This window comes from Fusarium falciforme, chromosome 11 (assembly GCF_026873545.1).
Source record: "Fusarium falciforme chromosome 11, complete sequence".
NCBI classification, from domain to species: domain Eukaryota; kingdom Fungi; phylum Ascomycota; class Sordariomycetes; order Hypocreales; family Nectriaceae; genus Fusarium; species Fusarium falciforme.
In genome coordinates this window covers 2,725,634-2,743,651 of record NC_070554.1, presented here as the reverse complement: position 1 = coordinate 2,743,651, position 18,018 = coordinate 2,725,634, and the positions used below count along the sequence as shown (strand labels likewise).

The 18,018-nt window shown below is 18.5% G+C and overlaps 1 protein-coding gene across 1 annotated transcript; it reads right to left on the bottom strand.

The window, feature by feature from the left end:
* Positions 1–17,205: 17,205 nt before the first annotated feature.
* On the bottom strand, positions 17,206–17,578 carry NCS54_01374700 (Hypothetical protein; the record flags this gene model as incomplete). Its single annotated transcript, XM_053158920.1, has 2 exons — positions 17,345–17,578; positions 17,206–17,298 (listed from the first exon to the last, which is right to left on the bottom strand). Exons 1-2 carry the CDS (start codon positions 17,492–17,494, stop codon positions 17,206–17,208), a joined length of 243 nt encoding a protein of 80 aa, XP_053014895.1. The 5' UTR covers positions 17,495–17,578.
* Positions 17,579–18,018: the final 440 nt, after the last annotated feature.

Sequence of the window (18,018 nt, the reverse complement as noted above, 5' to 3'; positions counted from 1 at the left end):
CCTTAGCCGTCACGCCACAGGGCAAAAGATTGGGCTATAATCGCTATTGTAGCAATCATAGTGGTGCTTCAGCTGCCTATATAGAGGCTTACAGCGCCGTTACGGGTAACCAAGCCGTAACATAGACTAGGCGGGGAACCTTAGTAAAATAGCATAATTAAGCTATGGACTAAAAGGATTAAACCTTGTTATTATTAGTCTTAGGACTAAGTATTAAAAATATTAGTTTTACCTTAAATTAAACCTAAGGGACATTAGCCTTAGAAATACTATAAAATATATAAAATAAATAAAATAAATAAAATATATTTATTATATTTTTTTATATATTAATTACCTTAGTTAGTAATATAACTTTATTATATTTAATACCTTTAAGTATACTCCTAGATATAATTATATTCATTATATTAACTGTACTTAATATTCTTTATTAATAGAAACTTAATATAATTAATTTATCTCTTAAGAACTATATAATTATAATATATTAATAGCTATTATATAGTAATATATTATATATTTTAGGTAATATTTATTATTAAAATACTTAATATTAAAATACTTTATATTATTAATAATAAGCTACCTATAATTACTTAGCTAAGATAACTAATAATAATATAAGAAAATATACATATCCTAATAAATATTAAAAATAATATAAAAAGGAAATTATTTTTACTTTATATAATAATAAGGTTTATATACTTAAGTATTAATATAATTACCTTAGTACCTAGTATAATAGCCTCTTAAATAAAATATATAATAATACTAGAATTATATAAAAATAGGTTATAATAATACAAAATACTATAAATAATATAAAAGAACATTTTTAATAAACAATAAAATAATACTAATAATAATTTTAATAAATTATTAATAACTAATATAAATAAATTACTTAATTTATATAGCTCTAAGAGCAATAAAATAACATAACTAAGTAATATATTTAAGATATTAATAACCTTATAATAAGTTATTATATTATAAATATTTCTTAAAGAGATATTAATAAAATCTTTAAGATAATGAATTTAGAATTTCTTAATAAATATACTTATTAAGTTAAGTTTTCTTAATATCCCTTAGAGTATATTAATAATACTTCTTTAATAAGAAAATTAATCCTAAAAGTAAAGTCTTATATATTACTTAGTGCCTTATAAAAAATATACTTACTTAGTTTAAATCTAAGCTTTATAATTAACTAAGAGTAAATATCTTTAAAAAAAAACCTAATTTTTATTTAATAAATATATATTTTTTAAGAAAGTTATTAAAAGAAACTTTAAAAATATTAATAATAAATAATAAGCTATAGAGAAGCTTAAAAACCTAGAATAAATTAAGCCTATTTTTATTTATATAGTATATATATAATAAATATAATAATAAACTAAGTATAATAAAAATCCTAATCTTTTATATTAATATAATAATAAAAATATAATAAATTAATTAATTTATTAAAATTATTTATTATATATTTACTTAGATATTTTAATTATTACTTAATAAGCCTGTATATTATTATTACGACCCCTATAGTTATATTATATATTCTCTATAAATCCCAAGTCTTTAACCTCTAATTATAATAAAACTAATATTACTAAGGACTAATATTATTCCTAGATTATATTAATCCTAGAATAATATTATGTCTTCTTATAATTAATTTTACTTAAGAAAGCCTAAGGATATAAAATATATTTAGTATACATTTTTACATAATAATTACCCTAATTATTAATATAACTTAGTTATACTTTATACCTTTAAGTATATTACTAGATATAATTCCCTTATTATTTAAATATAATATAATTAATCTTTTGATTAATATAAACCTAATATAATTAATTTATCCCTTAAGATTATATATAATTCTTATATATTAATAGCTCTTATTTAGAGGATTACTTATATTTCCTTAGATAATGTTAAATATAATAATTACTTAAGCAACTTTTATAAATAACTACTAACAGGTTTTATTTATTAATTACTTACTCATTTTAATTACCTTAATTAATAAAAAAATAAATATTATAAAGAGCTTAAATAATAAAGAAATTAAATAACTCTAAGCCTAAATTATTGCTATAAATATTAAAATAAATAAGCTTTATAAATTTATTAAAAGGATAAGTAAATTATAATATACTTAAAATATATAATACCTGAATAATATTTAGGATATTAATTATATAGTTATTATTATTATAAAAAAAAAGATATAAGAAAAATCCTAAAATTAAACCCCTTAGAAATATTTTATAAAACCACTTATAAATTACTAGTATTCCTTATATAGCTATAGGCCTTTATAACCTATTACTTAACTTAATTTACCTTAGAATCTAATAAGGTCTAATATACTGCGGGAAAGCTTAAAAATTATACTGCTATATAATTTAAACTAAGTATAAGGAAATATCTTATTACTTTATTTACTAAAATCATATTATATATTAATAACCTCTACTTAGACGATAAAGCTTTTAAAGTAATACTCTAATAAGCCTTTAGTATTATAAAGAAGAAGGTATAAGCTAAGAGAGAAATTAAAAACCTCTAATAAACCTAATCTACCTTAGAATATAAGATAAAATATCTCTAACTTATCTTAAAGCTTAATTAAGACTAAAAACCCCTAATATTATTTTTCTTTAATAAATTTAAAAAAAAAAGAAATCTAAGTATAACTTTATAAAAAGAATTAACCTAATAACTTTATTAATTATATTAATAAAGTAATTAAAATTAATAAGTAATAGTTTTTATAAAAAAAACTATAAAACCCTAAGTTTAGTAATAATAAGGCTAATAACCTATGGTTTAATATTAATTAAGGTAAAAAAAAAAATAATAATACCTCTTATAATATTAAAGCTAGCCTTATAATACTTAGAGCTATATAAAAAAGTAAATAAGACTATTATAGCCTAGAGTATTAATATTATTATAAAATAAATTATATTAAGAAAATTTCTTATAAGAAATAATATAATATTAAAAAAAGATGTTATTAGCTAAATTAATATTAAAACCTCTTAGAAAATAAAAAATATATAAATATAGCTTATTGAATCTAATAGAAAAATAAAAAACCTTGAACTATAACTTAGGTAATTAAGTTTATTATAATATTATAAAGTAAATATAATATTATTATTTAACTTTATGCTACCTAAAATAGGGATAAAGGATTATAATTAATATCTTAGTAATTTTAATAATAAAAGCTCTATACCTAAAGCTAGAGGTCTTAATAGGCTTAAATTAATAAGGTTTATCTATATAATTATTAATAGCTTTAATAATATATGAAAACTAGCTCTATTTATAATAAATAGCTTATATCTGAATTAATTAAAGAGATTAAAATCTAACCCCTTTATATAATAACTCTTTCCTCTAATATTAACCTTTTAATTATAATTCTTAATTACTTAAAGAGGTTAAAGTTATTTCTATTATTCTTATAAGATAAGGTTTAATTATAATTAATTAATGAATAAATAATATATTAAAGAAATTATAATAACTTTTTATAAAAACCTTTAATTAAATAATTAAAGTAATATAACTACTACTTATTAATATACTTTTTAATATTATTAAAATAACTTTAATAAAGAGGTCTATAAGCTTTATAAAGATATAAAAAATACTTATAATAAGCTATACGTAGTAATATTAAGTAAATACCTTAAAAATATTAATATAAGTATATAATATAATAATTTATTATTAATAAACTTATAATTTTTAATTATCTTATTTTCTTTTTATTTAGTTTTTTTTTATTTAATTAGAATATTAATAAAAAGTTTAGTTTTCTTAGAAAAAAGCTTTTTTTATTAAAGGCTTTTAAAAAAAAGCTATAAAAAAAGAAATATTTTATTAATAAAGATATTAAATTCCTTAAGGACTTAAAAGATAATACTTAGCATAAGGCATAGATTATAATATTTATAAGATTATAAAGACTTTTTATATTATTAAATAAGAGGATTAAAAAAGTCTTATTATAATTCGCTAAGATCTAGCTATCTAGCTATAGGTATGATTATATTAAGAAATAAGGGGTATTAGTATTATAGGCTTTAAAGGGATTAGTTCTTAGAGTTAGTATTAGAGTTTTATAAACCTAAAAAGAGTTAGCGCTAGGGCTTAGCGCTAAACTAAAACTTAGAGGTAGATAGAGATTTATAGGTTTAATTAATTAAACCTATTTAATTAAATGTATAATATATATATCTTAGCTTATATACATATATAAATAATAGTAATTTTAATAATAATTTTAATAGTAACTAAATAAATAATAAGTCTTAGATAAGTTATAATATAATTTTATAAAATATATAATATTACTAGTAATATGAATATTAAGAGATTAATAAAAGCTTAAAATAAATTAAAATAATATATATATTTTTTTATATAAATAAAATTATTTTAATAATTATTAATTAATATAAGCTTAATATAAAAAAGGAAAATATAATAATATAAAGCTTATAATAAATTATAATTATTATTAGTTATATAATAATTATAAGAGTTAAATATTATAGATTTTATTATTAAATTATTTTTATTAAAAGAATTAATTATGAAAAATGTTTATAATAATATTTTAATTATTATAAATAAACTTATAAAAATTTTATACTTTATACCTTATAGAGAATTCATAATTACTAAAGAATGTATTTATTTTATTTTATTTCTATATTATTAAGATATATAATATATTCCTTAAAATTATTATAAAATAAGAGGTATTATTTACTTTTAAGTTTTAATAAAGCCTTATAAGATACTTAAGAATTAATTATAAACCTTTTATTATATATTAGAAATAGATAATAAATAAACTAAATATATAAATTACATTTAAAAATAATATCTTAAACTTTATATTAATTATAAATAAATTAAGTAAATTAAAAAGCTATTAGCTATATTATTAGCTTATAATATAATAAAGAAAACTCTAAATATTATATTTGCTAATATTAAGCTTAGATTTAGCTTAGATATTTATTAATAAATAGTAGATATAATTATTAATCTAAATATAATTTTTATTAATAATAAATTATAAAATTAATATAATAAAATAAAATTGAAATTTGTTAAAAATAATAACTAATATTAATAAGAAAAGAATAAATAATTAATCTTCTTAGAGAGAGATATAATTTATTTAAGATTACAAAATATTAAAATTAAAAAATATAATAAAAATCTTAATTATAAATATATTAAATCTTATAAAAGTAAGTAAAAAATATTAAAATATAACTATAAATTATAGTTGTTACCTTAGGTTAAGCTTTATTTTATTTTTTATATTTTATTACTTAAATTAATATAAAATACTATTTAAATTAAAATTAATAATAAATTAAAAACTAATCTTAATAAGTTAAAAATATATAGTATAAAAAGTATTTTTTAATATATAAAATTAATACTAATAATATATATTATTATATAAAAAAATAACTTAGATTTAAAAAATATATAATAATTAATAAAGTATTTTATTAATATATAATACCTTTTAAAAACCTTTTATGAATAACTCTAAGTATAAGCTTATTAAGGCTAATAATATTTTAATTAATTAAGTTAATAGCCTTAAGAAATATACCTTTATTATAATATATAATTCCTTATAGAGCTTACCTTATTTATATAAGGTATAAAGGCTATACTTAAAAGGTTAATTATTTTATACTTATAAAGAATATTTCTATTAATAAATATAAACTAACTTAGCTATTATTGCCTTAAGTATAGTATTTATTTAATTATTTTACTTTTTAAGGATTTATACTTTTAAATATTTTTTATTATTATTAAATATTAATTAAATATATAAATGAAAAAAATTATATAAAAGAGACTTATAAAAAAAGGCTATATTAATATTATTCTATATAATATTTATATTTAAATAATTAAAATAAGACTTTATATTAATAAAAATTACCTTATTAGTAAGGCCCTAATAGAAATAATAAATAAAAAATCTAATTTTAAACCTAAAAGCCTTAATATAAGTAAAAGAACTTTATATTTTAAAACATTTATAAGAAAAAATGTCTTTAAGAACTTAGCTTAATAGTATATTAATAAGAAAAGAATTTTTACAAATTAATATAAATATATAGCAAGTAGGATAATTACCTAAAAGTAATACTTATACTATATATATTATAGCTAATATATTCTACCTATACGTAACTAAGGATTATACCTACTACGCTAACTAATTACTAGAAGATAATCTTAGATTATACTAAGCTATTATAATCTATCTATAATCCTTAATAGGATTATAACTAGATTATAATTAATACCCTATAAGCTATTATAATCTAACTAAATCGCCCTAATATATAAATATACTTATTAGTACTTTCTTATATAATAATTACCTTAGCTATTAATATAACTTAATTATACTTAATACCTTTAAGTATATTACTAGATATAACTTATATCTTTGTTATTTAGGTTATACCTAATATTCTTTATTAATATAAACCTAAAATAAGTAATTTATCCCTTAAGAAATACCTAATTATTATATATTAATAACTCTTATTGAATAATATATTATATACTCTAAGTAATATTATTACTATAGCACCTAATATTAGATTACCCTTTACTTCTCGCAATAAATTATTTATTACCCCCTAGTAGGGATAGCCTATAATTAAGTTAAAAAAACCTAATATTTTAATAGATATAAATAATAATAAGGAAAAATATATTATTTTAGCCTTCTATAAAAATAAAATCTAAACTTAAAAGTAAATATAATTACTTAAGTACTTAATATAATAACCTCCTAAATAGCGCATAAAATAATACTAGAATTACCTAAGAATAACTTATAGGTATAAAGGTATTTATAAATAATATATAAAAATATTTCTATTAAGCTATAAAATAATAATAATAATAATATTAATGAATTATTAATAAATAATAAGACTAAATTAATTAATTTATTATACTTTAAGTATAATAAAATAACCTAATATAATAATAAGTTTATAATCTTAATAACTTAATATTTAAATATAATATTACTAATATAACCTATAAAGATATTAGTAAAATTATTAAACTAAAAGACTTAGAATTATTTAATAAATAAATTACTTAGGTTAAGATATTTTTTATATCTCTTAGGGCATATTAATAATACTTCTTTACTTAGATAATTAATACTAAAAGTAAAATCTTATATACTAGTAAATATCTTATAAGAAATATATTTATTTAATTTAAGGCTAAGTTATATAACTTTCTTAGAAATACGCTTATTAAAGAGACTTAATTCTTTTTATTAAATATAAAAACTTTAAAGATATAATTAAATAAAACTTTAGAATTATTAATAAAAAATAATAAATTATATAAAAACTTAAGAATTTATACTATATAAAAATTACTTTAATTTATATAACTAAATTTATATAAATTATTTTATTTCTTAACTAAGAGATAAATACGTTTAAATAACATTTTATACAAAACTTAAAAATAAGATTAAAAATAAACTCTATAAAATACAAAAACCTAATAACTTCTAAGACTATATTAATATAGCTATTAAGATTAATAACTAATAATTTAAATAATATATAGAAAAATCTAATAAGAGATAAATTTAAAGCAATAAGAATAATACTAATTAGTCCTAAAAATATAAATAAGCTAAGAGTAATATGTCTTATACAACCTATATTAGACTTATAAAACTTAGAGTAACCTAGAAAGATAATAAAGATATTAAATATTATTATTATTATATGAAAGGCTATAAGGCTAATAAATACTATAAGAAATAATAAGATATTAAAGAGAGATATTATTAATTAAAGTTATAATAAAACCTCTTAGAAAATAAGAAATATTTAAATATAATTAACTAAGATAATAACTCCTAGATAGATATTTATATTATTAAAATAGTTAGAATAATATAAAAGAAATATAATAAAATAAGATTTTAGCCTAGAGAAATTACTATACCTTACTAAGCTACCTACCTAATAAAGAAATAAGCTACTAATAACTATATAATTAATAATATTATAAAGAAATAACTATATAAACTAATTAAACCCCTAAAAGTCTATTAGTTATACCTTATTAACCTAGATATATAAAACCCCTTATTAAAGCAAAATAATAAAAGGGAAAACCCTATTAATAGATAATAAAGTATTATTATTACTTAGCTAAATTAATACTATAAACCTATTAATTATAGCTAATATACTAAAAGAGCTAAGGTATAATAAAAAGTAGATATAAATAAGTTATAAAAATAATAATAAGATCTCTATAAAATATATTTAATTAACTAAAGAATAATAAAATATAAATAAAATAAAAGATATTTATATTTATATATTATAAGAAATTAATAATAAACCCTTAATAGCTAAAATTATAATATAACCCTTAAGATAATACCTAAATTATATTAATATATCCCTAATATAAATAAATCTCTTAAGTATTATATAAATATTATCGCTATAATATATATATTATAAATAAAAATAAAATAATTACTTCTTAATTAAATTACCTTAGCTAAATATTAAATCTTACTTAGCCAATAAAACCAATTAATAGAAAATAAAATAATAATAGAAAGGAATTAATATAGCTATATTATAGTTCTATCTCTTAAAAGAAAAAGCTATTAGCCTAAAATAATACATTATTATTATAATATAATATATAATAATAAAATAAAGAGAAATATTAAATAAAAGCTACCTTAATATAAAAGTAACCCTTTATTATAAAGAAATATACTTATAATATAAAAAGTAAATATTAGCTACATATAATTAGCTAAAGTATATAATAAAGAAAGGATTTAATTTCTTAATTTATTAAGGAAATATTATTAATAAAAAATAATATAAAAGTATTTAATTATATCTTACAAAAGACTATAAACCTAGTAATATAATCGTATAAAAATATATTAAGTATATTAAGTATAAAGACCTTAATAAGGTTTATAAAGAAATATAATAATTAGGCTATATTTACCCTAATAATAAGGCTACTAAATAAAGTTATTAAAAATAAATTAATAACTAAGTAAAGAATTATAATTATAAAGCCTATATAAATAATAAATATAAGTTTAATTATTATAGCTATATGATATTAAAAAATTAGATACCTTATTTAATATAGGGTAATAAATAAATAAATAGGGAAATATATTACCATAAAAGGCCCTATACTTTATAAATAAAGTATATAGGTAATAATACTTAGAGCTAAAAATATAAGTTAAGAGAAAATAATTAAATATTTTAATAGATAATAAAGCTAAATAAAATTACTTTAATTTAATAATAATAAATAAACTTAAGCTATTATAAAGGGATAAATAAATACCTTATTTAATTATTAACCTAGAAGGAATCCCTTTGAATTATAATAATAAAGTTATTAATTATAAGATTAATTACCTTAAGGTTTTTATTAAAAGAAAAAACTATAAGATATTATTTAGTATTATACCTAATAAGTATTATAATTTTATGCGTAGGTACTTATAATTATAATATTATAACTTATATTTTAATTATAAAATTAGCTAGGTATTTTTTTTTAATAATAAGGTATTTTTTATAATAAATAAAAGTAATAAAATTAATAAATAATTATATATATTATATAATAATTTTATTAATTAAAAGAAAACCTTAAGTAAATTAACAAAATACTAAAAAAAATAATTTAAGAATATTTTATTATAATATTATATTTATAAAAAACTTTTTATAAAAAAACTTAAAATAAATCTATTAAAATATATATATTATAACTTAGAGATTAAATTTATAAGTAAGAAATAACCTAACTTTAATAAACTTTACTTAGTTAATAAAGTATAATTATTAATACTAAAAAAATATATTAAAGATATATTATACAAAGGATATATTAAGAAACATAAGTTATTTATTAAATACCTTATTATATTTATTTTAAAAAAAATAAAAAGCTTTAGCTCTATATTAATTTTAAAATACTTAATATTATTATAATTAAGGATTATATATTATTACCTCTTATTAATAAGCTAAAAAATTAACTTTTTAAGATAAAATACTTTATAATATTTAACCTTAAAGAAGCCTATAACTTTATTTAAATTAAAAAAAAATATAAATAAAAACTACTTTTTATATTAAGTATAAATTATTTAAATACCTTATTATATCTTTTAAACTTATTAATATATTTATTATATTTTAATAAATAATTAATAATATATTATATAAATATTTATATATATTTATTGTATATTATTTAAATAATTTCTTTATTTTTTTTAAAATAAAAAGAATATATATAAAATATATCTATAAGGTATTATAAATATTATAAGATACTAAGTTAAAATAAAACATAAGAAAAATACATTTTATACCTTAAAAATAAAATTCCTTAAATATATTATTTTATATAATAAAATATATATAAACCCTAAAAAGGTCTTAATAATTAAGGATTAAAAAGAATTAATAAATATTAAGAAAATATAAGCCTTTCTTAGTTTTATTAATTACTATTAAAGATTTCTTTCATAAGTTAAAAAGATTATTATATTATTAATTAACTTTATAAAGAAAAATAAAATATTTATATTTAGAGATAAGGTAAAAAAGGCTTTTAATATAATTAAGGAATTTATTTTAAATAAATTAATACTTAAGATATATAATTTATCTTAATAAATTAAACTTTAGATAAATACCTTAGATTTTATATTAGGCGCCTAAATTAAATAATAAAATAATAAAAGACTTTTATATCTTATTATATTTTACATTTATAAGTTACATAAAATAAAACTTAATTATTTTATTTATAATAAAGAATTCTTTATAATAATTAATACCTTTAAAAAGTTTTAATATTATCTCCTTAGAAATAAATATTAAATTAAGGTATATATAAATTATAAGAATATTACTTCTTTTATAAAAACCTAAGAATTTAATAAATAATAATTATAATATATTAAATATCTTTTAGAATTTAATTATATTATTATTTATATTAAAAAAATAATAAGGTAAATATTATTAATTAATAACCTAACCTTAATACTAAGAAGATTAAAGTAAAAAAATAATTTTTATCATTTATATAAGAAAGATACCTTAAGTAATAAATAATTACTTATATTAAGTAATAATTATTATTATATTACTTAATAAATAAATAAAAAAATAAAATTATTATTAATATTACCCTTAGAGAACTTAGAGGACTTATAATTAAATAAGTAAATTAAATAAAAAGCTAATAAGAAATAATTATATAGTAGAAATATATCTTTATACCTTAGAAATATATAAAAGAATTTATTAAATATTAGTATTAGATTATAAAATAGAATAAAAAACTTAATAATAGAGATTTCTAAGAAATAATATATTAATATTTTAATTAAGAAAACCTTAATATAAGACCTAAAAGCTACCTTAATTATAAAATATATTATAATAATATATAGCTAAGAGATAAAAGCTTATTAAAGCTATATAAATATAATAAACCTCTTAAGATATCTTATATTATTATTAGAAATACCTATATAATAAAATAAGATAATTTATTTTTAAAGTAAATCTAAGGATATAATATATAACTCCTTAGTAATAAAAAATTAAATAAGGAATAAATCTTAGAAGAGTTATATTATAACTTTATATATAAAATATATAATTATTTATTATATAAATACTAAGGAATTAATAAAACCTTAAAATAAATTAAAATAATATTTATATTTCTTAGAATAAAAAAAATTATCTTAATAATTATTTATTAATATTACTTTTATATAAAAATTCAGATATAATACTATAAACCTTATAAAAAGCTATAATTATTCTTAGTTATAAAATAACTATAAGACTAAATTATAATAACTTTTATTATAAAATTATCTTTATTAGAAAAACTAATTACTAGAAACTTTTATAATAATATTTTTATTATTATAAATAAACTTATAAAATTTTTTTATTATTATACATAAACTTATAAAATTTTTTTATTTTATACCTTATAAAGAATTAATAATAACTAAAGAATATATTTATTTTTTTTATTTTTATATTATAAAAATATATAATATATTACTTAAGATTATTATAAACTAAGGGCTATTATTTATTTTAAAATTCTAGTAAAGCCTTATAGGATACCTAGGGATTAATTATAAACTCTTTGTTATATATTATAAGGAGATAAATAAATAAATAAAATATATAAATTAAATACTAAAATAATACCTCTAATATTATATTAATTATAAATAAATTAACTAAATTAAGAAATTATTAATTATATAGCTAGCTTATAATATAGCTATAAATAAAAATATAAAAATTATATTAGCTTATATTAACTTTAGATTTATATTAAATATATATTAATAAATATAAGATATTATTATTAACCTTAAAGCTATTTTGATTAATAGTTAGCTAAAAAATCTATATAAAGAAATATAAATAAAACTTAAATTTATCAAAAATCAAATAATAAATTATATTAATAGAAAAAAGATTAAGGGATTAACCTTCTTAGAGAGGGATATAATCTACCTTATAATAAAAAATATTAAAATAAAATCTTAAAATAAAAAACTTTACTATAAGTATATTAAATTATATAAGATTAAATAAAAAATTTTAAAATATAATTATAAATTAGATTTATTACCTAAGGTTAAGCTCTATTTAATCTTTTATATCTCTTTACTTAAATTAATATAGGATATTATTTAAATTAAAATTAATAATAAACCTAAAACTAAAATTAATAAAGTAGAGGAATATATTATAAAAGCTATTTTTAATATAAATAAAATTAATAATAAAATAATATATTTTAGTAAGTAAAAAAACTATTTAAACTTAGAAAATATATATGAGCTATTAAAGTATCTTATTAATATATAATACCTCCTAAGAGACTATTAATAATAATACTAATAAGGAAAAAAAACATAAGATTAATAGCACTTTAATTAATAATATTTATAATACCTATAAACTATACTATAAGTATAGCCTTTAATTTAGCTTTTTTTACTACCTTTAACTTATCTAATAACTAGAGACTCTAAGAAGTTATTTCTATGCCTTTAATTTATAGCTAATATTTTTAATAATAAAGATAAGTTAATTAAGTAAAGACTTTATTTATTTTTACTTAGGCCTCCTAAGCCTCTCGCTATAAATAAAAGAAATCCTCTTTAATATATTTCTCTTTATTATTAAGATAATCTAACTTATAGATAATTTAGATTATTAAAGCCTAAGTAAGAAAAAAAAGGCTAAAAAATAATAAGAAAATATATATAGGTATTAGATATATTTTTTAATATATTATATAAGTATTTATAATAGGTATATTTATTATACTAATTAGATTTCTTAGGTAAGGCTATATAATAGAGACCCTATAAATAATAAAATAAATATAATATAATTTTAAAGCCTAAGTAATTAATAATATTACTTAATTTAATAATAGCTAAATACTTCTTAGAAAGAGGATAACTAGATATAATTAATAAGAAAATAATTATAGGTTTAAGTTAAAATATATTAATAATAGATCTAGAGTTATAAGTATAGCCTTAGGGATAAGACTAATAGAGAAGAGATATTATATTATAGCTAATATATTTTACTTATATATAATTAAGGATTATACTTATTACGCTAATTAAGTACTAGAAGATTATCTTAAATTATATTAAGCTATTATAATCTAACTAAATCGCCCTAATATATAGATATACTTATTAGTACTTTCTTATATAGTAATTACCTTAGCTATTAATATAACTTAGTTATACTTAATACCTTTAAGTATATTACTAGACGTAACTTATACCCTTTTTGCTTAGACTATGCCTAGTACTCTCTGCTAATATAAACCTAGAATGACTAGTTTATCCCTTAGGAAATACGTAACTATTATAATATACTTAAAAAACTAAACCTAAATATTTTTAAAAACAGCTATAAAATAGCTAAAGTCCTAGGAATTTAATTTCTTATTTTTTAACTAAAAGAAAAACTATATAGTATTTTTCTTAGAATCTTAAAATATCTAATTAAGTTTTAAAAAATAAAAAACTTAAAATATATAGTAGGAATATGTTTTTCCTAATTAACCTATTAAGTGATTTTCTTTTAGATATCTAAAAAAAATTAGTATTTACTTACTATAAGCTAATAAGTATATTTTATAAGTTATAGCTATTTTAGGCTTAGTTTAAATTGTTAAGACTTTTTTAAACTAATTTTAAAACAAGGTATAAATACTAAGAAATTCTAAACTTTTACCCTCGGGTAAGTATTATGCTCGCTATGCATATATATTAGAGTTATTTATTAATAATACTTGATTATTAAAATTAAACTTAAGCATAAGATTAATAAAAAAGAGACTTTATGTTCTAGTTATAATATAAATTAGGCGAAGAAGCTTAATAAAATAATATAATTAAGCTAAGGATTAGAATAATTAAACCTCGCTCTTATTAGTCTTAGGACTAAGTATTAGAAATATTAGTCTTATCTTAGATTAAACTTAGGGAATATTAATCTTAGAAGTATTACTAAATATATAAAACTTATTTATTAATATTTTTTATATATTAATTACCATAGTTATTAATATTACTTAGTTATATTTAATATCTTAAGTATATTACGAGATATAAGTAATACTTTTATTTTAGATATTATTAATAACTGTTTATTAATATAAATCTAATATACTTAGTTTATTACTTTGGAAATATATATTTATTATAATTAAGGTACTAAAGGGAAATATATATAAGACAGTTTTAATTAAAGTAAAGATTTAAGAGCTTTAATTAATAAATAAAATATTAAGTTAATATTAAAGAGTAAAAGAAATCTAAATATAAGAAAAGAGGTAATAATAATAGAAAAAAAATAAAGACTTAATTAAAGAGATATTAATATATAAGTAATAACTAAATTAGTAAAAAAAATAATTAAAAGGGATTAATATATATAATACGCAAGCATTGTAATTAAGTAAGCATTGTATCTATATTATATATTAAAATTCTAAATTTTAAAGCTTAATAAAAACTATAATAAAATAACTATAGGCTTAAAAAGAGAATTTTAATAAATCTAACTCTGAGATAAACTAGATATAATTTTTTAGGATTTTTAAAAATTCTCTTTATAAAGAAAAGGCTATATAGATAGTGTGAATAAGTTTTTTTTTAAATTACCTTATAAGGGACTTTTTTTTAAAAATTCTAAGAAAGTGTAATAGATCTCTTTTAGCTTAATTAATCTAACTATAAGTTATAACCTAATAAAAACTTAAGCTAAATTTCTTAGAGTTTTTTAAGGCTATTTTAAAATATAATATAAAACCTACTATAGAGTAAAATGCGATGCTTGCTTATTATATATATTAATATATTTAGGTATTTAATATTATAATATTTATAATAAGCTCAGCTATAATAGAAAGACTTATTAAGTAATAATTAAGATATCTCAGGAAAAATATAATAAATTATTTTAATTAATTAAATAACTAATGATATTTTTACAATAATTCTTATATTAAGAGATATAAAAAATATAATATTTACTTAATTATAATACTTTCTTATTATATTTATTATTTATAAATATAATTGTTTTATTAGTATCTTACTTAAATTTACTTAGTTTATACCCTTTAGTTAAAATACTAATTATAATAAGATACTAAGTTAAGTATTATGCTAGTACCTAGTTTTATTTTAAGATTAGGTTCTAGTTTAGTACTTAGATAGAGAAATAGGCTAGGGCTTAAAGTAGGACTTAAGGTGAGAATTAATATTTAAATTAGTTTAAGAGTTACAAGAAGAAATAATATAAAAGTAATACTAAGAATGAAATTAAGAATATAATAAATATTAAGAAATAGAGTTACGCTTAGGATTTAAAGGAATATTAGGCTTAGGATTTAAAGGAATATTAGGCTTAGGATCTAAACAAGAACTATAATACAAAGGATACTTATATCTTTAAATTATTATTAAACCTTTAGCTCCCTCCTAAGCTTACTCTAATGCCGGGGAATGTGATCTCGTAGACCAGCATTTAATTAAGAAGATACTTTATTAGCAAAGTATTATCCCTAACCTCGTCGGGAATATACCATCTCTAGGTCTCGATACTTGCCAGTCATTAGTTATAAGGTCTCTTCAACCTAGACGTATTAATAGAGAGGCATTAGAAAATTTCCAGTCCGTTGATAGCCCAGGACTTATGGAATTTGCCCTGTCCGGATGAGCTTTCAGTCATTGACCTCGTACTCGTCGGATCACATTAAATCAGGTTGGATTCTGGAGGCCCATACACCAGAAAGGAACTAAGACAGCCAGCGGTTAGAGGGGAGACAGTTCACTCCCTACCAAGAACCTGCTTAGGATATCATTTTCAAAGCAGGAGGGGGCATTTATACAGCGAGAGACATAGATGAAAAGAAAAGGGGTGGTTGCCCATGACAGCTCATACTCTCATAGTTCTAGCGACAGACAACGTTCCTATTCTCAAAATGGGCTTCCTCGAGCTCATGCGCCGTCTTCCAAAAAAACGATAGGGCATATTCAACATAAAGGTCATGACTCCACTGTTCTATCCTACGTTTTCGGGATATGGTCAATCCTAGTGGTATTTGATATTTCCACTTCGTTCGATAACTTCAATTTTACTGTCGCGGTGTTTGCTCTTGGATTAACTACGAGACGGAGTAAATTTTGGTATTTAACTTGCTCTCAGATAACTGGGATAGGGAACTAGTAGATTATGCCCTTATGGCTAACTATCTATAACATTCCTCTAATTTATATCTATATGTATGAACATGAAGGGACCGTAACTCATGAAACCATGAAAATTCAGAAACCAAGACTAAACATCAATCCAGAAAGTCAAGTAGCAGACAGTAAGAGACAAATGTTGGATCGGTCAAGAGATGATTGAAACCGCGTCGCGGAACCGAACATAACTATCGACCAGCGTCTGAGACGATCTAGGGGTTGTAGAGGCGGATGGGAACGCAGTAGGGGGAGTTGTTCTCCTTGTTGAACGCGCAAGTGGTCTCAGGAGGACAAGTGCCAGCGACCTAGGCTGTCAGAGTCTATAGCAAATGTTGCAAGTAGATGACTTACGACCCAGGTGCGGTCGACGTTGCAGACTTGCCAGCCAGTAGCGTCGGGAGTGCACGAGTACGTTCCAGGAGTGCAGCCCTTGGGAGTGGGAGTGGCGGCTCCTAGGGTAGCGAGGGCGGCGACAAAGACGGCAGTCAGCTTCATCATCATGATTGCAGAGTTGGAAACTAGAGTTGAAAGTTGGAAGCGACTGTTTGTAGCGGGAGTGAGAGTCTGTAGTGGGAGGCTTTGTTTGCTGAGTTGTGATGATGAGAATGAGAGGTAATTCGGGGGGACGAAGAGGTGGTTTTATACTTCATTTCAACTCTTAGCTGTATAGTTTGTTGTTACGGAGATGGCTTCTATCCATCTGGCCTATGTTACAACACGAACTGGCGTTGGGTGGTGTGGGGGCGACACCCTCCATCGGGACTCGGCCTTGCCTTGACAACATTCTGTCATTTTGGCAAAGGCCGGAGAGACAGCTAGCCCCAAAGCCCAGTGCAGATGCTGAGCGCCTTTGGTATAATGACTCTAGGAGGTCATGACATGAGGGGTGATCAACAGGGGTTAGTCTGCTACAAATGTTGCAATGTACACAGTGAGCTCGCAGCACCATCATGATCTTGGCTGATGATAGCTAGCTTCGTATGCGCCGTCTAGCGGCTATCGGCAGCTAGCTCACATACCTCAGT